The following is a 22,169-nucleotide window of genomic DNA, read 5'->3' on the forward strand; positions in this document are numbered from 1 at the left end:
AAAGTTGTGTATATGGGGAGGGGTACTGAGATTACGTCAGGGCCATCACCCATCGCCCCTGTATTTTCTCATGCACCTGTGTATATCTTATTAATAAACGTCTGAGGGCTGAGTTGTCTGTCTGAGGTGATTGTCGTCTATACTACCATAGCTGATGTCAGACTGGCAGGACAGTATCAAGTACCGTGGAAATAAGCAGCACAATTTACATTATAGATACAGTCTTTAGGGATGCATTGCTATAGGATGAAAGGTGTGAATTAAAGACACAGCTTATTATACTAAAGTGCTGTTTCCTCCGCATATTTTGGCAGGACAGTATCAATGAGTTTATCTGACAGATTTTTGAAGCCAAAGCCAGGAACAGACTATAAACAGGGAACAGGTCTTAAGGAAAGACTGAGATTTCTCCTCTTTTCAAATCCATTTCTGGTCACATAAATCTGTCTGTGTAAACACACCACACCATTAAGTGCCAGCCCCACTTTATTTCTTCGGTTACTTTCTTGCTTTATAGGATATAATGGCTTATAAGGGTGGGTTCAAATGTAATGGACTCGCAGCGGATTTCACTCTGCGAGTTCGCAGCTAAATCCGCTGCGGATCCTTCCCTGTCACTTTTAATAAGATTACATACAAGATTACCTTATTGTAGAGGTATGATACCGGCACTACTCGCTAGGCACAGGTGAGTATTCAGACAGACCCGTATTATAGCCAGGATAATAATCTCGCAAACGGGGTGCTCCCCTTAGGTAATAGACAGTACTTTATGAATCCACAAATACGAAGGAAAAGATGCGGGGGCACTCACCGTTATGATGCGTAGACTTTATTTCATGTGTACTTTAAAATACAGCAGGTACATCTGAGTCGGGTGCAGACGCCAAACACTAATCACACGAGCTATGACAGCCGTTTCACGCGCATGCGCGCTTCGTCAGGTGACGCTCCTCCCGCAGGTCCCAGGTGAAATACCTTCAGTGATGTGCGTGGAGGAGGCGTAGCTTACTGTAAGTAGATTTTTACTACAAATTAAAACATAGTTCTAAAAACAGTAGAAAAGTGCTTATTTACACCAAGGGGGACATGTATCAAGCAGTGTACCTTGTGCTCCTTAGTATTTTTGGGCGTATGTGTGATGTGCACAGCCCTTCGTCAGATTTACTAAACAGTGTAGCTCGGTGTATGTGTGAATATGACAGCTTACTCCAGTTTTTTGCCTTCTTGACATTTGTGGGCGTGGTTATCCGTAAGAATATTCTCAGCCGGGATTTATCATGTGAGAATTTTGAAATTTTCGCATTTTCGTTCGCATCTGTACTCCAGTCCCAGGGTAGCGGAACTTTTTTAACCAGGGTCAATTCATGAATACCTGCAGTAAAATGCGCAGCGCCAGGGAAGCTATAGCAGGTGATTTATGAACCAACATGTGAATGTTCATAAATACCTTACTAGGCTGCAAACATATAAGCCAGTGCACAGTGCTAAAAATATTCGCAAAAAAAGGTGCAAATGATAAATGTCGCCCCAAGTGTTTTTACAAGAACATCTGCAGCTCTATTTTATCATTAAGGCCACATTTACTTTGGGCTTGTGTTTCCATAATTAATCTTGCCTCATATTGTAGCAGTAACCTATTGGTATCTTTTCCTGCGGTGCCCATAAACCTTTTTAGACCTGTAAAATTGAGACATTTATAGTCTCCATCGTGTTGTTCTATGACATGTTGGATTGAAGTCAACGTTTGCCCCCCCCAGTCGTGCCAGGTAGCAATATTGATTTATTCCGCTTTAAAGTTCTAGAGGACATCAAGGCTTTGATGTATCCCCCTTCAGAAAAGAACTTAAGCGAAAATGAAATAAAAGCACTAAAGTGGCTTAAAAATAATAAAGAAATTAAAGTGAAAAAAGCCGACAAGGGGGGCAACGTTGTTGTCATGAGTAAGCAATACTACTTAGAAGAGGCCGAGCGCCAACTAAGTCATACTGCTACTTATGCAAAACTAGACAGTACCCCAACAGAAAAATAAAAAAATAACCTACGTTCATTGCTACGGAAATATGTAGAAAGGGGTATTCTCACATACAAAAAAGCTGAAAAATTGTTACCATAATTCCCAAAATATCCATGCTGGTACTTCGTCCCGAAACTGCATAAATCTATAGTACGACCTATAGTCTCGGGTATAGGCTCTATCACAGAAGCCCTATCACAATATATAGACTGGCTACTGCGCCAGACGAAGTACCAGCATTGTTAAAAGATACGAATGAATTCTTACAAGCCCTAGAGGACCATACTTGGCCTAAAGTAGCTTTATTAACAACAATCGATGTTGAAAGCCTTTATACGAATATCCCCCAAGATTTGGGGGTAGAAGTAATAAGGTCCCTACTAGAAAAAACAGGAAAAAGCAGAGAGTTGATGGATTTCATTTGCGAATCTTTATCGTTCATTTTAAAGAATAATGCTTTTTTATTTGACGGTACGTGGTACCAGCAAAGAAATGGTACCGCGATGGGTACGCCCGTCGCATGTACCCTAGCCAATCTGTTTTTGGCAGATTTCGAGCTGTTATTAGCTGTTATTATCGCTTTGTAGATAATATTTTTGTTATTTGGGAAGATACACCAGAGGCCTTTGATAAGTTTGTCAAATACATCAACAATAATAGATACAACATGTCTTTCACCAGCAACAAGAGCCATAAAGAAATAGAATTCCTCGACACCAAAGTAACTATTAAAAATGATGAAATGATCATAAATAGCTACCGAAAACCAACAGCCTGTAACTCCCTGCTCCCTTATGAAAGTTACCATCCCCCACATGTCAAAAAAGCAGTGCCCTATGGTCAATACTTTAGGTTAAGAAAAATAAATAGCACTGATGATTCATATAAAGAGAAAGCCGCAGAACTCACCCACAGACTGCTCCAAAGAGGATACCCACTAAAAAATTTAGAAGAAGCAGAGAAGAAAGCGTTTAAAAAACAAAGACATGAATTGCTATACAATAATAAAAATATAAAAATAAAAATAGACAAACAGAGACATAGATTTACGTTCACCTTTAAGTACAGCTCCATGGCTACCACAATCAAGAAATCAATTAAGAAAAACTGGTACTTAATACAAAAAGATCCCGTCTTATCTAAACATCTAGACGACTTCCCAATAGTAGCTTTCAATAGAAGTAAAAATTTAAAAGACATCCTGGTTCATAGCGTATTTAAAAACCCTCAAAAAAATCCAGAAAAAAACTGGCTAAAAACAACAGCGCCCAAGGGCATGCACAAGTGCGGCAGTTGCACTTGGTGCGAACAAGCCCTAAACACTAAAGTTATAACTTTAGGGGGTGTAACGTGTCCAATTAATGAATTCATCTGCTGTAAAACAAAAAACATTGTGTACGCCCTAACGTGTAACTGTGGTAAATTTTACATCGGTAAAACAACTAGACCACTAAACCGAAGGTTCTATGAACACGTATATTCTATAAAAAATAAAAAAGCCATGACAAGGCTAATCCAACATGTCATAGAACAACACGATGGAGACTATAAATGTCTCAATTTTACAGGTCTAAAAAGGTTTATGGGCACCGCAGGAAAAGATACCAATAGGTTACTGCTACAATATGGAAACACACAATTATATACAATTATGGAAACACAAGCCCAAAGTAAATGTGGCCTTAATGATAAAATAGAGCTGCAGATGTTCTTGTAAAAACACTTGGTGTAAATAAGCACTTTTCTACTGTTTTTAGAACTATGTTTTAATTTGTAGTAAAAATCTACTTACAGTAAGCTACGCCTCCTCCACGCACGTCACTGAAGGTATTTCACCTGGGACCTGCGGGAGGAGCGTCATCTGACGAAGCGCGCATGCGCGTGAAACGGCTGTCATAGCTCGTGTGATTAGTGTTTGGCGTCTGCACCCGACTCAGATGTACCTGCTGTATTTTAAAGTACACATGAAATAAAGTCTACGCATCATAACGGTGAGTGCCCCCGCATCTTTTCCTTCGTATTTGTGGATTCATAAAGTACTGTCTATTACCTAAGGGGAGCACCCCGTTTGCGAGATTATTATCCTGGCTATAATACGGGTCTGTCTGAATCTTTTCCTTCGTATTTGTGGATACATACAAGATTACATACTTGCCATGTAAACATCAGCCCCCTTAACCACCGCGGCCTAGTACATACATACTCCAGCTTGCTTTGGGGGTGTTTGGACGTCCCACTCAGCCAATTAGTGCCCCCTTAAAAGGGTATTCCACTCAATATCCCTTTTAAAGGGGTTGTCCAGCAAAAATCTTTTTATTTCAAATCAACTAATATCAGAAAGTTATATAGATTTGTAATTTACTTTAACAAAATCTTAAGTCTTCCCATACTTATCAGCTGCTGTGTGTCATGCAGGAAATGCATGACATTTCAGTCTGACATAGTGCTCTCCGCTGACAGATCTGGCCGAGACAGGAACTCTGTCTCGGCCAGAGATGTCAGCAGAGAGCACTGTGTCAGACTGAAAATAAAACCGCATGACATAAAGTAGCTAATAAGTATGGGGAGACTGGAAATTTTTTAAAAGAAGTACATTACAAATGTACCATAATAATGCACTGTGCCCCCTCAGTACCATATAATGCACTGTGCCCCCCTCAGTACCATATAATGCACTGTGCCCCCTCAGTACCATATAATGCACTGTGTCCCCTCAGTACCATATAATACACTGTGCCCCCTTAGTACTCAGGCCTCAGCTAACAGACAAAGTGATGCCTGGGCCTCACCATCTGTGGTCCATCCAAAAATAAACTCTGTATAATACAAGCACAAAATGAGTGAATGATGCTCCTAAACCAGAGATTGTTGCAGCCAGGGAAATGACTGTGCACAATTTGAGAAGCCCTGATATAATGCACTGTACCCCCTGAATAGGATATAATGCACTGTACCCCCTGAATAGAATATAATGCTCTGTACCCCCTGAATAGGATATAATGCACTGTACCCCCTGAATAAGATATTATGCACTGTGGCACTGTGCCCTCTCAGTAGGTTATAATGCCTATTCCCCCCCCCCCAACACACACACACCTACCCCCATGACCACCAATTTACCAATTGTATGGACAAACCTGCCGATAGTTCTCCTTTAAGGTATGAGTTTTGTTAACTTGCACAAGGAGACACACTGAGGATTCTGTTCTGATGTATACAGTAGCTGTTTTGATACCGAAACTGTTAAGATGAAAAGTATCTTAGTATCTAATCACAATGAAGGCTCTCACCCCTAGGAAAGCTAATAAACCATTAATAACCTATTAGTGCAACTTTAAATGACACACTAATGGTGCGTTTACACGTAACGATAATTGGCCCGATCGTACTATTAACGATGTCGGAGTAACAATTTTTTTTTCATAACGATCAGCGTTTAGACGGTACGATATATTGTACGGAAAATCGTTTTGCGATTGTTTTGCGATCGCTTAAGCCTATTTCACACATTGGTTAAATTGGCGAACGACTGTTCACATGGAACGATCTGCAATTTTTTTGCGAACGACGATTTGATAACATGTTGATAGATCAAAATGAACAATTTCTCGTTCGTCGTTTGATCGTTCGCTGCGTTTACACGTACCATTATCATTCAAATTCGATCGTTATCGCGCAAATTTGCACGATAATCGTTACGTGTAAACGCACCTTAAAACACTAAGGGGGAGATTTATCAAAGGGTGTAAAAGTTAGACTGGTGTAAACTGCCCACAACAACCAATCACAGCTCAGCTTCCAGCTCTGGTGAAAAGAAAGAGGAGCTGTGATTGGTTGCTGTGGGCAGTTTACACCAGTCTAACTTTTACAACCTTTGATAAATATCCCCCTAAATGTTCCATGACCTTTAGATAGATGAGCTCAGGACATACATCTTCCTGTGAATGTAGGAAGTGCAGTTACCACAAGCCAGAGGTCAACAGATGCTCAACCACCCGAGTGTGCAAAAGTGTGCAAAAGTGAATTAGTTCCTACAAATATACTTACAAAAAGAATACATACACACATACATGTATTTTAGGAGTTTAGCTAAGTAGAGGAAGGCAAATAGCCTTAAGAAACAGCAGTCACAGACAGTGACAAAGCACAATATAAAGTATTGTTTACATAGGCACAAAATCAAAAACATCCTGCTCTTGCCTTGAGCCTATAAGTAACAATAATATGACGTCATCGTGCCTGCTGGAGGATCCGTCCCTGCAGCTGACAGACACTGGAGCCAGAAGATGGAGGGACCTAGTGGGTGGCTTTAACCCCTAGACGACCCAGGGCGTATAGTTACGCCATGGAAGTCTGTCCCCAGACGACCTAGGGCGTAACTGTACGCCCTGGGTGTTTCTCCCGCTATGAAGCGCGCTCCGGAGCGGAGCGCGCTTCATAGCAGGTGGGGGCCGGCTGCAATCAGCAGCCGGGACCTCACCGGTAATGACACGCTGCAGCGATCGCGCAAAAATCGCGCAAAAATCCAAGTACTGGATGTAAAAGTCCCCCAAAGGGACTTCAAATGTGTAAAAAAAAAAAAAAAGTTAAAAACACTAACCCACAACCCCAAAACCCCTCCCCCAATAAAAGTTGAAATCACCCCCCTTTCCCATTATATAAATAAAACATATAAAAATAAATAAACATATAATATACCGTAGCGTGCGTAATTGTCCGATCTATTAAAATATAACAAGCGTCATTGCGAACGGTAAACGGCGTGCTCGAAAAGAGGGAAAAAAGTGCGCGGATTACCGATTTTATGTTACATTATATATAAAAACATTTTTATAAAAAGTGATAAAAACGTCCGATCTTCACAAATATGGTATTAATAAAAACTAGAGATCATGGCGAAAAAAATGACACCCCATACAGCCCCGTAGGTGAAAAAATAAAACCGTTATAAGCGTCACAATAGTCCCATTTTATTTATAATTAATTGCCAAAAAAAAGGATTTCATTTAAAAAAAATCTATAACATTAGAGAATCTGTGTAACCTGCATATGGTTGTGTTCAGACTGACCTATAGAGTAATAGTATCATATCGCTTTTACCATATAGTGCATTACGTAGACACAGGAACCCCCCAAACGTTACCATATTGCATTCTTTTTTGCGATTTCACCAATTTATATCTTCATAAATAATATATTTGGGGGGCGGAGCCTAGCAGCGCACGGAGCAGGACGCACAGTGAGGAGCTCCTGCTGACTCCACCAAACAGAGCCTGATTTCCAGGTGCCAAAAGGCCATCCAGACCGGACACTAAGCTCACCGGTGTCCAGGCAAAGCGCTAGTCCGGGGGGGCCCAAATCCGGAGCTCCGGAACGCAACCTCCATCTGCGGCCTACTTCAGCTCCAGACCGGGGCCTCAATTTTCGGCGGACCCGGCGGACGGCCGGAACTACAGTGAGGGCCGTCACCGGCCGCTGAGCCATATATCCTGCACCTTCTTCTCCAAGTGCTCCTGCTGCCGGCTGAGAGAACCGGAGAGCAAAGAGAGAAGCTCCAGGGACGGACAGACGGCCACCACCTCACACAGTAAGGCTGCAGAGGAAAAGTAGTCCCAGCACACAGTGAAGAGAAGGGACGCCATCTTTCCCTTAGAAACTGACTAGGTAAACAACAATAGGCACCATCTGTGAAATTGGGGACAAAACCCTCACTTCTTGTCCGCTGCTTTTAATTAAAACAAAGGTCTCCATAAACCTCCCCCTCCTCCAGAGACCAAAATATAAACTACAATACAAGAACCCTGTCTAATCAGAATTTTACAATCTAAGGACTATCTATTTTCAGCCCCTGGCGTACTGGTGGCCAACAACCAGCATTTAAACAATTACATTACTTACCTGATCAACTGTGAGTCTGCTAACCAGAAAAAGCAAGGTGGTTCAGATTGGCTCCTGTTCTGCACTCCAAGAGAATTCACACAGAAGGAGAAGCCATATCAAAACCTATACTTGGTTTAACAACACTGCCATCTAGTGGTCACTCTGTTTCATTACCGCCCTAATAATCTTCACTTTATTTCATGAACTCTATTAATCTGCTACACAAGACCACATCTGTATTCATCTGATCTCACCAATAGAATTCTACAATTTTCTACTGATAGATTTTTAGTGATGTAATCTTTCATATTCATCCTATGAGCAATACCGCACACCGTGCTGCGACAATAATGGCAAAGGCACTGAAATCCAAAGAAAAAGGAAGAGACTTTCTATACACTCCTAAACGGAATAAACGCCACCAGAATCTCAACAAATTAACTGGTTCCAAAATAACTTCACCCTCACAATTTACATCATCACAACCAGAAGACTCAACAGAGATGTTAGGCACAAACGACTCAGAAGGTGAAGAATACGAATCCACAACTGATCTCACAGATCAAAATATGCTTCAAGTCTCAGGCTCTCTATTGCGCAAATGTTTGGAACAAGCACTTGCCCCCCTAAAACAAGATCTTAAGGACATCAAATCGGATTTAAAACAAATAGGCAATAGGGTGGAGCAACTGGAAGACAACCAAAATCTCCTGATAACTCATGGAGAAGCCTCCCAAAATAACATACTTACTCAACAAGACCATCTAAACGACGCATTCCTTATGTTAGAGGACCAGGAAAATAGAAGCCGCCGTAAAAACCTGCGCCTTAGAGGTCTACCAGAGACAGTCCCACATGAAGCACTATCAGCAACTGCTAAAACCATATTTGAAGACCTTCTCGGCAAAGAAAGAACTGAGAAAATCGTGATTGAAAGGATCCATAGAGCATTGCGCCCCAAACCAAATGCTGATGACCCACCAAGAGATGTCATCTGTGGATTGCTCAGCTATGTGGATACAGCAGCACTACTTAAAGCGGCCAGAGAATCTGAGGAGATTGTATTTGAAGGAGCTCAAATCCAGTTTTTCCAGGACCTAGCTGCAAGCACTCTGGCAAAAAGACGAACTCTGAAACCGCTCACAGATAAGCTGAGAGAAAAAAGGATCCCATTCCGCTGGCTCTTTCCCTTTGGCATCCTGATCTCCTACAATGGCAGACAGCTAGTGGTCCGCCGCCCTATGGACCTGGACAACCTATGGGAAAAAATAAGCTTACCCAAACTGGACATCCCATCCTGGCTTCCCATCCATCTCCATACTCCATTCCCGGCTCTTCCAGAGAGAGAATCGTGGTCTACATCAAAGAAAACAAAGTCCCCAAGAGCCAGAAGACCTTCAATCACCTGAACAACTACACAGGATAGAAGCTCATCAATAAGGATAGTGACTTGTTTGTTCTTACTGTTCTTTCTGAAAACATATCTAACCCTTTATTGCAGGCTTCCTTTTTCTGTGGTACTACTTTTATTTAGATACATACCAAACTATATTATTGTCGTAGCTGTAGGTTAATCCTAATTACTTACTCTCTCTACAGAATTTGCTCATAGTTAAAAAATGACCTTTACTCACAATAGTTTAACTCTGACCACTTCTGTAAATAACATTCTTAATATGTCAACTAGAAACGATATAACCCATATCTTCCCTTTGTTTATCCCAAAGTTCGTTATGTTCAGGATCGTGACTTTTACTAATCTAGGAACTCACCACCATACATTACCTAAAAATGACGTCGATTAATGTTACTTCATGGAATGTTAGAGGTCTCAATACCCCCCAGAAAAGAAGTCAGATCTTCTCATTGTTAAGACGTAACACTCCTGACATCCTATTTATACAAGAATCCCATTTCAGAACCAATCATATTCCGCAACTTCAAAACTACCCTTACACACAATGGGTACACAGCACTCATACATCAGCTTCCAGGGGGGTTAGCATAGCTATTCATAAGTCTACCCCACTCCAAATTACCACTAGTGTAATAGACCCAGCAGCTAGATATATTTTTCTCAAAGGTTCTCTTTATAATAATCCGATTACTCTTGCTAATGTGTATGCCCCCAATGTGAATCAAATGGCATGGTTTAAATCTGTTTTAAACGAATTAAGTATCTTTGCTAATGGTATGGTAATCCTAGGAGGTGATTTTAACTGCACTCTTGATCCAGAGATGGACACCACTTCTAAGGCTCAAAACCTATCACTGAAAATGAGGCGAAGCATAAAAACCGCACTTACAAACCTACACGTAGTAGACAGTTGGAGACTTTTATACCCTGACTCTAAGGATTACTCATTCTATTCTCCAGTTCATGGTACTTACCATCGATTAGACCATATCTTCATAACAGATAGAAACATTCAAGACATCACATCGGCCCACATAGGAACCATAACGGTTTCGGATCATGCTCCAGTCTCAATACAATTAAAAATTAACAACGCACTAAAAAAAGAGTGGACATGGTCTCTTAACGAAACGTTATTGGGAGACCCCTCAAATTCCACCTTAATTAGAGATAGACTAGAAGAATACTTTAAATTCAATGCCATTCCTGAAACCCCTACCCCTATTGTTTGGGAGGCCCATAAGTCCTTTATCAGAGGAGAATTAATAGCCATGGGTACCAGAGCCAAGAAAAAGAAAGTTGCTCAAGTAACTGATTTAGTAAACAAAATATCTGTGTTAGAGAACAAACGAAAGGCACAAAACGATTGCCAATTGAAAGACAAATTATTCAAACTAAGAATGGAACTCAAAGACCTCTTAAACTCACAAGCTGCAAAAGCCTTACTAAGATGTAGATTTAAACATTATGCCCATGGGGACAAAGGCTCAAAAGTGATGTCAGCCTTAATTAAACAAAAAAAGGAGAAGTCATATATCCATAAAATCACAACTGACGAGGGCAACACTTTTAGAGATACACCTAATATAGCTAAAACTTTCAGATCTTTCTACGAAAAACTTTATAACATCTCAACAGCCCAAAATGCGAACCCTAAATACAAATCGGACCTGCTAAATAAATTCTTACGCCAAATAAATCTACCTTCTTTATCAGAAACTGACAAACTCTCCTTAATATCCCCAATTACCCCAGATGAAGTGACCAAAGTTCTTGCCACTATACCCTTAGGGAAAAGCCCAGGCCCTGATGGCCTTCCTATACTTTACTATAAAAAATTTAAAGATATCCTAACCCCTCACTTTACAAACTTATGTAATTGCTTATTAAATGGAGGTAAACTCCCAAAACAGATGATGGAAGCATATGTGACAATATTACCTAAAGAGGGTAAGGATCTTTCTAAATGTGGGAGCTATAGACCTATCTCACTTTTAAATACAGATCTGAAATGGTGGGCTAAGCTACTAGCTCTAAGGATGAAAGACCTCATACCTACTCTTGTAACAGAAGAACAGACAGGCTTTGTCATGGGAAGGGAGGGAAAATATAATACCTCTAGGGTACTACATTGCATACACTATGCTAAACGCTCCAATACCCCTCTAATCCTTCTCGGCACAGATGCCGAGAAGGCCTTCGATAGAGTAGCATGGGATTTTCTCCTTGACATCTTAAATAAGTTTGGTTTTCCCCAACAATTCGCTGACGCTGCAATGTCCCTATATTTAGATCCTTCAGCTAGAATTAAAGTCAACGACACCCTATCAGATTCATTCCAAATCCGCAATGGAACCAGACAGGGATGCCCACTCTCACCCACTCTTTTCATACTATCCATGGAAATACTCCTGCAAAAAATTATCCAATCCCCTAACATCAAAGGTCTCAGAGTAGGCTCAGCTGTTCATAAAACAGCAGCGTTCGCAGATGACCTACTCTTATTTATTACCAATCCAAAGCAAGCCCTACCGACCTTACTAAATATCTTTAAAGACTATGGTACACTTTCCAATTTTAAAATTAACTATGACAAATCCGAAGCTTTAAACATCACTATCCCCGAATCGCAAATCCCAGAGCTCCAGAGAATAGCCCCCTTCTCGTGGCCTAACACCGCAATTAAATATCTGGGCACTCAAGTTCCAAAAGACTTAAGCAAATTATATGAACTTAATTTTAAACCCCTCCTGACCAAAATTTCCAACCAACTAGAGTCTCTAAAAATCCCATATATCTCCTGGCTAGGAAGAAAAAATCTAATTAAGTCCTATATACTACCACAAGCTCTCTATCTAATTCAAACTGTCCCAATTAAACTTCCCGCAGCCTTTTTCGCAAAATGGAGATCAGTTTGTTCCAAATTCATCTGGCAACAATCTAATCCGAGGGTTGCCCATAATTATTTAAAGCAGCAAAAACACCTAGGAGGCTGTGGCCTTCCTGATCTAAAGACCTATTATCACGCAAATCATCTGACTAGATGGTTATCTCTGGCTTCAGTAAAAACATCTCCCTTGTACATTGACTTAGAGAAACACATTTTAGGTAAGGACAACTATATATGTTTATGGTCTAAACGTCCCTACCCAGAAAAATGGATAGGGCCCGCTCTTACAGGCACATTACACGTATGGCAGAACTTTTTCTATAAGACCTTGGAGCCCAATCTTCCCCCATCACATATGCCGATAGGCCTTATCCCAGCTTTCCTTAATAGACCCCCTACTAAGCTATCTCCGCCATGGAATAATTTGTTGAACTCAACAGTATACCCCACATTGCGGACATCCAAAGAAATCCCATCACTAAAAAACATTCTAAACAAAACCCTCACTAAAGATGCGCTAGACTCCCAATCAAATCTATTTTCCGCCGAATGTAAAAAATTCATTGAAAAATATCCCTCCTACAGGGAAAGCTCCTGGTTGGAACATTTCCTAGACATGGACCAATTCCCTAATGGTCTACTGTCTAGGATTTATAAGAACCTCCTAGGTTATGAGGCTACAAATAAACCTACCTTTATTACATCTTGGGAAAAAGAATTAGACATGACATTCTCCAGTTCTACAATCCTCCAAATCTTTAAAAACTCCCATGGTTTTTCTAGGTGCGTAAAGATACAGGAAAATTCCTTTAAACTAACCACAAGGTGGTATAGGACACCATATTTGCTAAAAAAGATGAATATCCTTGCTGATGATAATTGCTGGAGATGCAAAACGCACACAGGAACACTCTCGCATATCTGGCTCACTTGTCCTAATGTTCAAAATTTCTGGTCAGAAATCGTTCGGCTCATCTCTAATATTACTGGCATCACAGTACCACTTGAACCATCACTCATCTTGCTCTGGGTACCTACCATTTCATTCATTCCAGCTAAAAATCAATTGGCAACACAGCTACTCACTGCAGCCAAATTACTCATTCCGCTTCGCTGGAGAGAGGAAACCCCCCCCACAGTGAGGGATTGGATTGAAAAAGCACAACAAATATATCGCTTAGAAGAACTCTGTAGCTGGGAAACAGGCTCACATGAGAGATTCAATTCCTTGTGGAGACCTTGGAGCGATTTCTACCAGAAATTTATATCTGCAAGCACGACTTTCTCTCCATAACCCTAACATTCCTCCACCTTCACAGCTATATTCTAACTCCTTTTTAGGTCACACGACTTGTAAATCTGTCACGATCCTAATATTAATTTTATTATTAGTAGTATTTTCACCTTGTTTAAAGCCATACTATGGGACATCTTCTATATGGCATTACCATTATCTCGGAACAACATTACCCAGTCATAGTTTTGGCTCTCTGTTTTTATTTTGTTTTGTTCATGATTTAACCACTGTTATTTTAGCAGTCTTCAGCATAAAACTTTAAAACATGTGGAAAATGTTATTCCCTTCTAACAGATGTATTCTCATGCCAATTGTTACATTAGGACCTACGTGTCCATGATCAATGTATCATCTGTTTACTGTTATCCTTGCTGCATGGTTCAATTCCACAATAAAAATTTTGTTTGTAAAAAAAAAAAAAAATAAATAATATATTTGGGATTCCATCATACATGTTATGGTAAAATGAAAGACGCCATTGCACAGTACAACTATTCCTGTAACAAATAAGCCCTTACATGGCTTGTAGATAAAAAACTGAAAGTGCTAGAGCTCTTAGAAGGGGAGGAGGGAAAAACGGAAACACTAAGATCAAAATTTGCGCGGTCCACTGGGTCATTTTGGGCCTGGTCCTCAAAGGGTTAAACAGGGGACATTATAAATATAGGTGGGGGGCTGTACACAATAGGGGGAATTATTACTGTGGGTGGGTGCATAGCAGGGGGCATTGTTACTATGGATGGGTGGGGGGCTGTGGGGCATTATTACTATGTGAGGGTACAACAGGAGCATTATTACTATGGAAGCACAGCAGAAGACATTATTACTATATGGGGGCACAGGAGGAGACATTATTACTATACAGGGGCACAGCAGGGGCATTATTACCATATGGAGGGCACAGCAGGGGACATGATTACTATGGGAGCACAGCAGAAGGCATTATTACTATATGGGGGCACAGGAGGAGACATTATTACTATACACTGGGGGGGGGGTGCTGCGGGTGAGTCGCTGGGGGGGGGGGCGGTTGAGCTGTGGGGGGAGCACGGGGGGAATTGAGCTGTGTGGGGAGGCAGCGGGTGAGAGCCGGGGGGGGCAACGTCAGGGGGGCACAGTGTGGGGGCCACAGGCGAGCTCAGGGGCACATAGGCGACCTGGGGGAGGGAGACACTGATCAGCAGCAGCTGTCAGTGTCCTCCCTCACTTCAATGGGCAGGGTTAGAAGCGCTAACCTGGCCCATTGAAGAGACGGAGAACAAGTGATCCCGACACGGAGGGTGGGGACCAAGAGAAGGGAGCAGTGTCGGGTTGGACTGAGAACTGATGATTCTATGCGTTTGGTGCGTTTGATGCGTTTTTTTTTACCTATAACCTTACTGTGTTCATCCAGAGAAGGCAGAAATCCTCAGATGGCAGATGCCAATGGCCCCATCACAGGGAGAAAAGTTCCTTCTTTACTCCAATATAGTAATCAGAATAATCCCTGGATTAATGTCCTATCACATGACATCTAGTAGCCATAAATTGTAATATATTTTTTAAAGAAAGCCATCCATGCCTCTTTTGAACGTGTTTATTGAGTCAGCCAAGTCATGACAACTTTCTGAAAACCTGATGTACTTACATGCCAGATTTGGGGCCAAACTGTTCAGGTGTTTGGATACCTAGATACTGTACATACATGTGTATGTGTGTGTGTATTACAATTTCAGATTTTATATATATATATATATATATATATATATACAAAAAATCCTGTATACAATAAAAAAAAAAAATAAAAGAAAACCAAACAAACACATTATTTACAATAAACTATTTTTATTTTATTTCTTGGAACCTATAGTATATATTATATGATATCAAACCAACCATAATAACCTCTACAATAAATGTCTAACACATTTTATCATGAGTAGAGATGAGCGAAGTTCGCGAATATTCGCATGTATTCGCAAATTGCGTACAATTGAATCCCATTAAAATAGTGGCGAGCGGACACGTTCATAAATGTTCGTGTTTTCGTACGAAAATGCTGCTAATTGTTCGTGTTCACCAATGCAAACAATTTGTTTGATAATTGGAATGGTTATAACAATCATTTTCGAATGTTTATCGTGATGTACGCAACTGCGTAATGTTCGCAACTGTGTAAGTATAAGCTAACGTGCCGTTGCTATTGCGGCCTCCGTGTTTAGCAAATTTGCAAAGCAAATCTGGCGAATTCACAAAGCGCAACAAGGGGACTTAAACGCCTAATTCGCTGCGAATCAGAATCATGATCTGTGTAAAAAAAACTAAACACTGATGCAAATATGGTTTTTTTCTGCATGTTTCCCAAAATAAAAACTAATATAAATTCATTCTTAATCTAATCCATAACCTGGTATGGTACATCTCATCCCACTGCTGGGAATAACATGTCCTCCAGGTCAAAGTTAACCCAGACGTCAGGTGTTAATACAAGTGTGATTAAAGATGAGATTGTCTTTGTGATCATTTCTTGCAGACGGCATGTTCTCCCCACATTGCATATCTCATTGCCTCGCTCTAGTATTTGTGAGCAGTGACAGGTGGACCTCTGGAATTTATCTGTCTGTAAGCAAAACCATCTCACCCCATCAGAGCTGCACTTGGTCCAAAACTATAAATACTGCCTCCTATATATACCCAGGACATGCCTGTCACTCTGAGGAACTCTGCAGGATCACTGACAGAAGAGTCAGAACTATTCAGAGACTACTGAGGGCACAAGCAGAGACACCGCTTTGTTGGTTCTGGAGTTGACTCTCTATAGCGGATCTCCTGCTACTTCAGTCATGGATACCTCTGGAGGACCCTATCTGAACGTGCAGGCCCTGTGGTCTAAAGTGGGGATTGTGCGCTTGTTGCAGCTTCTCTTTGGATGTACCACCTTCAGCCTAGTTCTCCACAGAGCTGGATTCAGTGCCGCCTATGGAACCTTCTGTGTCTTCGTCTGGAGCTTCTGTTTTGCTGTCACCGCCCTTATTGTTGTGTGTGACCTGACTCGACTCCAGTCTTGCCTCCAGAACCTGTCATGGGGTAACTTCACTGCGGCCTTCGCAATGCTGGCATGCCTCATGACCCTCACCGCCGCTGTCATCTACCCCCTGTACTTTGTCTCTCTGAACTGTTCACCGGACTGCGTTACAAGGAACCACCGGTTGGCGGTCAGTGTCTGTGCCGGGCTTTTGTTCCTGGTATATGCTGTGGAGGTGTTCCTGACACGTGCCAGGCCTGGGATGCCCTGTAGCTACATGGCAACGGCAGCTGGGCTGCTGAAGGTTGTCCAAGCCTTTGTGGCATGTATTATATTTGGAGCTCTGGCGACAGAAAGTCAATATAAGAAATATGTGGCCACTCAGTGGTGTGTGGCTGTGTACAGCTTCTGCTTTGTGGTGACCGTGCTGGTCATAGTGCTCAACATTACCGGACGGGCAGTCACGCTACGTTGCCCCTTTGAACGGTTTGTGGTCATCTATACAGTGGTGGCAATATTGATGTACATAAGTGCTTCTGTCATCTGGCCTGTCTTCTGTTTCGATACAAAATATGGTTCACCCACCAGACCACAGCGTTGCTCTTGGGGACGATGCCCATGGGACAGTCAATTGGTTGTCACCATTTTTACTCATGTCAACCTATTGCTTTACATTGCAGACTTGGTGTACACTCAGAGACTACGATTTGTGACTCAGCGTTAAGATGGGACCGCTGTTTATGTAATGGACCTGGGGACCAGAGGGATTATTATATTTATATGTACTGTGGGCAAAAACCCATTGGACTTATGCAATGTTATAATTATGTTGTGCTATATTATAATGTCATTCATCTACCTATCGGTTTACTAATTTTGTTGAATAGAGAAGGTGCAAAATGTGCTGTCAATCATAAACACAGAGTCTATTTTTAATAAATTGTGACTGTCACTTCTATAAGTAAATGTATTTTATTATTAATTTATTTGACATACAGGATGATGTGCTCGGCAGGATGGGGATTTTTTTTTTTTTTTTTTTTTTTTTTTTTTTTACACATCATTGAAATCTTTTTATGACTTTTTTTTTTAACTTGTCAAAGATCACATACATGAGGGTCCAACAAGTGGAGATGATCTCCCAGCATACATACTGAAGAGCCTATCAAATCAGTATAAGGGTAGCTTCATACGTACCATATCGCTGCGTATTTAACGCTGCGTTTTTATTGCACCAAAAACGCACAACCCCTAAAACAGAGAGGCAAACAGAAGGATAGATGTGGTCCTTAAAGGGGTATTCCAACTTAAGGGGTTATCCAGCAAAAATCTTTTTTTCTCAAATCAACTGGTGTCAGAATGTTATATAGATTTGTGATTTACTTCTATTTTAAAATCCCATACTTATCAGCTGCTGTATGTCCTGCAGGAAATGTTGTCTTCTTTTCAGTCTGCTCTCTACTGACATCTCTGTCAAGTCAGGAATTATCCAGAGCTGGAGAGGTTTTCTATTGGGATTTGCTGCTGCTCTGGACAGTTCCTGTCTCAGACAGACATGTGAGCAGCTGATAACTATGGGGAGACTTGAGATTTTTAAATAGAAGTAAATTACAAATCTATATAACTTTCTGACATCAGTTGATTTGAACAAAAAATGTTTTTGCTGGATAAAACCTTTAAGGTCATGTTAATGTTATGTAAAACAACGGCCATTGTTTGACACAGCCTTTGTTTGCAGTGTCAAACAACGGCCATTGTTTTACATGTTCATTTGTCCGATACTGCATTATCATTATTTATATTTTTTATTTACATTTATTATCATGAACATTATTTTAGAATCATTGCGATCTGGCCTCCCTACTGGTGTGCCTGGAAATCAATTAACCATTGATTTCCAGGCACACTATGGCCGCAAGACAATCACACGCTGTGTGCACTGTCAATTATTTTTGGCCACCGTTTGAAAACAACGTCCGGAAATAAAGACTGTCCTGCCAACAGCCATTGTTTCAATTGAATTCCATGATGTGAATTTTTTAAAGGCAAAAATGGATGCTGTTTTAATCTGCAATAACAGCTGTTCTTGTCTTAAAAAATACATTGTTTGAACATAGCCTAAAACTAACTTGTCCCCTTTCAAGTTACACCCATTTTGATCAGAAAACCCTTTTATCCCCCCTCGCTTGATAAGAATCTCAAGAGGGGGCAGAAACGTTGCATTACTTTTTTTTTTTTAATAGACAGACAGATAATTGATATATGGATAACTAAATAAATATTAGATACCAGGCAGATAAATTGACAAATAAAAATCCTTAGATATTGGACAAATAGATAGATAATTGATAGGGAGATAGATGACAGATATTAGATATGGGATAGAAAATTAGAAAAAAAATAGAATTCCTTCTAGGAAATCTGTTTCCTTTGTTACATTTATTACATCTTTAGGCTGTGTTCACACAACATACCTTTTATGAAAAGAACGGACGCTGTTTTCAATTAAAACATGTCAAACAACGGCTGTTGTCTATATGTTGAGTGAACATAGCCTACAACTTGTATTCCTTTATTTTACCTTATCTGTGTTACATTACAGCAAGCAGGATTTTTTTAGGTTGGTCTATAAATAGTGTTTATACCAAGTAATCCCATGTATCTGTGGAATTTGAAGTGATATGTCTTTAAATTTACATCTCTTAGTAAATGTTACATTGAGAAAGCAACATGTCCCAGAATGTGATGTCCAGTCTCCAGCTGCCTCAAAAGACCTTAAGAAATGCTTGGAATGGTCATCTGCCAGGAAAAGGAATGTCATGTTATTTAATGTTAGGAGTTGGGCACATTTTTGCAGGAGATACAGTTAACTTTTTCTGTACCCGACCACAACAGAGACCAAATCAAATGGCCTATATTTCATGTCACTACAGAGAATATACTATGTACTGCGTATATTTCCTCCTATATTTCATGTCACTACAGAGAATATACTATGTACTGCGTATATTTCCTCCTATATTTCACACTATTACAGAGAATATACTATATATTGCATATATTTCCCCCTATATTTCACGCCATTACAGAGAATATACTATGTACAGTGTATATATTTCCCCCTATATTTCACGCCATTACAGAGAATATACTATGTACTGTGTATATTTCCTCCTAAATTTCATGTCATAACAGAGAATATACTATGTACTGCGTAAATTTCCACCTATATTTCACGCCAATACAGAGAATATACTATATAGGGGGACATGCATCATCCGGCGTACTGATGATTTTCGGCGTAAAGTGCCGATATGCGAATGATTTTATTCGCAAATGGCCGATTTGCGAATAAAATATTCGCATATCGGCACTTCACGCCGAGTACCCCGGGGGGGGGGAGCGGGGAGGGGTTGTGGAGGGGGCGTTACGGGGGGAGCGTGGACTAAGAGTCCGCGCGATTTATCATTTTTTCAGCGCAAAGATACGCCGAAAACCTACTCCACCTTTCAGGTGGCGTAGGTTTTCGGCTGTACGCGCACGGAATTTATGTAGAGACAGTCCGCCTCTACATAAATCTCAGTAGCACCGGAGATGCGGGGACATTTATAAGTCTGGCGTAAAAAACGCCGGACTTAATAAATGTCCCCCATAGTGTGTATATATTTCCTCCTACATTTGACACCATTAAAGAGAATATACTATGTACTGTGTATATTTCCTCCTATATTTCACACCATAACAGAGAATATACTATGTACACTGTATATATTTTCCCCTGTACAGCATTACAGAGGATATACTATATAGTGTGTATATATATTTCCTCCTGCATTTGACACCATAACAGAATATACTATGTACTGTGTATATTTCCTCCTAAACTTCATGTCATAACAGAGAATATACTATGTCCTGTATATATTTCCTCCTAAATTTCACATCATTATGGAGAATATACTATGTCCTGTGTATATTTCCTCCTATGCTTTCACATCATTAGGGTATGTGCACACTACGGAACCCGAGCGGATGAACCGAAGTGGCTTCTGCTGCCCGTCCCCTCTTTCGTCCGCGCGCATCTACGCCCATGCCATAGACTCCATTCTATGTGCAGGCGGATTCTGCTGTCCGCCCCAAGAATGAACCAGTTCATTCTTTGGGCGGTCGGCAGAATCTGCCTGCCCGTAGAATAGAGTCTAAGGGACAGTCAGACAGTAAAGCAGGAGCCCGCAGGGCCGATCGGCAGAATCCGTGTGAAGTTCTCCGCATGATTTCCTTAATATATATATATATATATATATATATATATATATATATATATACATACACAGGCTAAGACACTGGCTGACAACCAGTGTCACACACCAGATTTTTCCAATAAGGCATCCCTTGGATCACTGCTATAATGTAGGAGACCTCCAGGAATAGCTGGTTGTCAGTAATTAATACACATGACTCAGGGTCTGAAGTACTGAGACTTATTCTGGGAATCAGCTGTGAGTCAGAGATTGAAATAGAATATGTATGGTACAGTTAGTTATGTGACTATTACACTGACAATAGTGACAACATATATACGCTTACTGCCAAAATTGTGTTCCTTTAGGGACAGCTTAAATACTGTCTCCTAATGCATCGGACTGATAGACAAAATTATAACAGCTCAGTAACAGATGAGGATGAATATAGTAGTAGATTCTATTGCATCAAAAATATACCACAGTTCTGTGATGGCGGACAGGGGGCAGAGTAAGGCATGGAGGGGGCATGGCCTTCTCCTGCACTCAATTTACTTCTGCAAGCGGCCGAAAACCATGTTAGAAACCTATACCAGTACACAGCTGGCGTAGATTTCAGAGACAATTTATTGAGATCCATGCCCCAGTTAATAAATTCAGGATTGGACACAGGGACAGGGATTTAGTTAAGACTGGCGTACAGATACAGATGAGCTGTGATTGGCTGCTATGGGCAAATTACACCAGGCTTGGTTTTACAGAGACTGATAAAGCTGGCCAAATGTACAGCCATGACCAGATTTTCATTGTTGCCCATTGCAACCAATCACGGGCATATTTTGTTCTGGGACCGTGCTTGTAATCCAAATCCACTCTTAAACCAAAGCAGATTTTCCCATAAGAAATCATGTAAACGCAGACAATTGGTTCCACGTCCCAAAAATAATCATTTTTTATTCTGAATAACATGTAAAACAAATGAAACAAACATTCAGAAACAGCTGAATATGTGATATTATAAGTTACTGTACAGTATAGCAATCAGCATGTGGAGTATAATGTAACTGCATAAACCTAAAAAAAACAGCAGCAGTTTGTAGATACAGGATGGAGCTGCAGATCCCCATAATGCAGTAGCGTAATACAACAGGCTAGAATTACCTCCACAGTCCTGTCCCCTGATGCAAGCCCCAGTCTGAAGTGGATCTGGATTATTTGGAAGGTGAGGGAGACTTCCTGGGTCAAAGTACTGTGCTGTAGACCACCCTGTGCTCCCCCACTCCCCCTCCCACACAGTACAGGGAGCTCTTAAACCAAAGCAATGCTCTTAAACCAAGTTACAATTTAGAAAAACTGTGAGCTCTTCTTGCAAAACGCTCTTAATCCAAGTTACTCTTAAACCAAGGTACCACTGTATATAAAA

At 40.8% G+C, this 22,169-nt stretch overlaps 1 protein-coding gene across 1 annotated transcript; it reads left to right on the forward strand.

The window, feature by feature from the left end:
* Positions 1 to 15,698: 15,698 nt before the first annotated feature.
* MYADML2 (myeloid associated differentiation marker like 2) lies at positions 15,699 to 17,442 on the forward strand. Its single transcript, XM_069952938.1, has one exon. The coding sequence runs from the start codon at positions 16,324 to 16,326 to the stop codon at positions 17,227 to 17,229; it is 906 nt and encodes a 301-aa protein (XP_069809039.1). The 5' UTR covers positions 15,699 to 16,323; the 3' UTR covers positions 17,230 to 17,442.
* The last annotated feature ends 4,727 nt before the right edge of the window (positions 17,443 to 22,169 follow it).

The sequence above is a fragment of the Dendropsophus ebraccatus genome, chromosome 14 (assembly GCF_027789765.1).
Source record: "Dendropsophus ebraccatus isolate aDenEbr1 chromosome 14, aDenEbr1.pat, whole genome shotgun sequence".
NCBI lineage: Eukaryota > Metazoa > Chordata > Amphibia > Anura > Hylidae > Dendropsophus > Dendropsophus ebraccatus.

Excerpts from the sequence above, each read along its gene's own strand:
- MYADML2 (XM_069952938.1), top strand. The coding sequence starts at position 16,324 with ATGGATACCTCTGGAGGACCCTATCTGAACGTGCAGGCCCTGTGGTCT.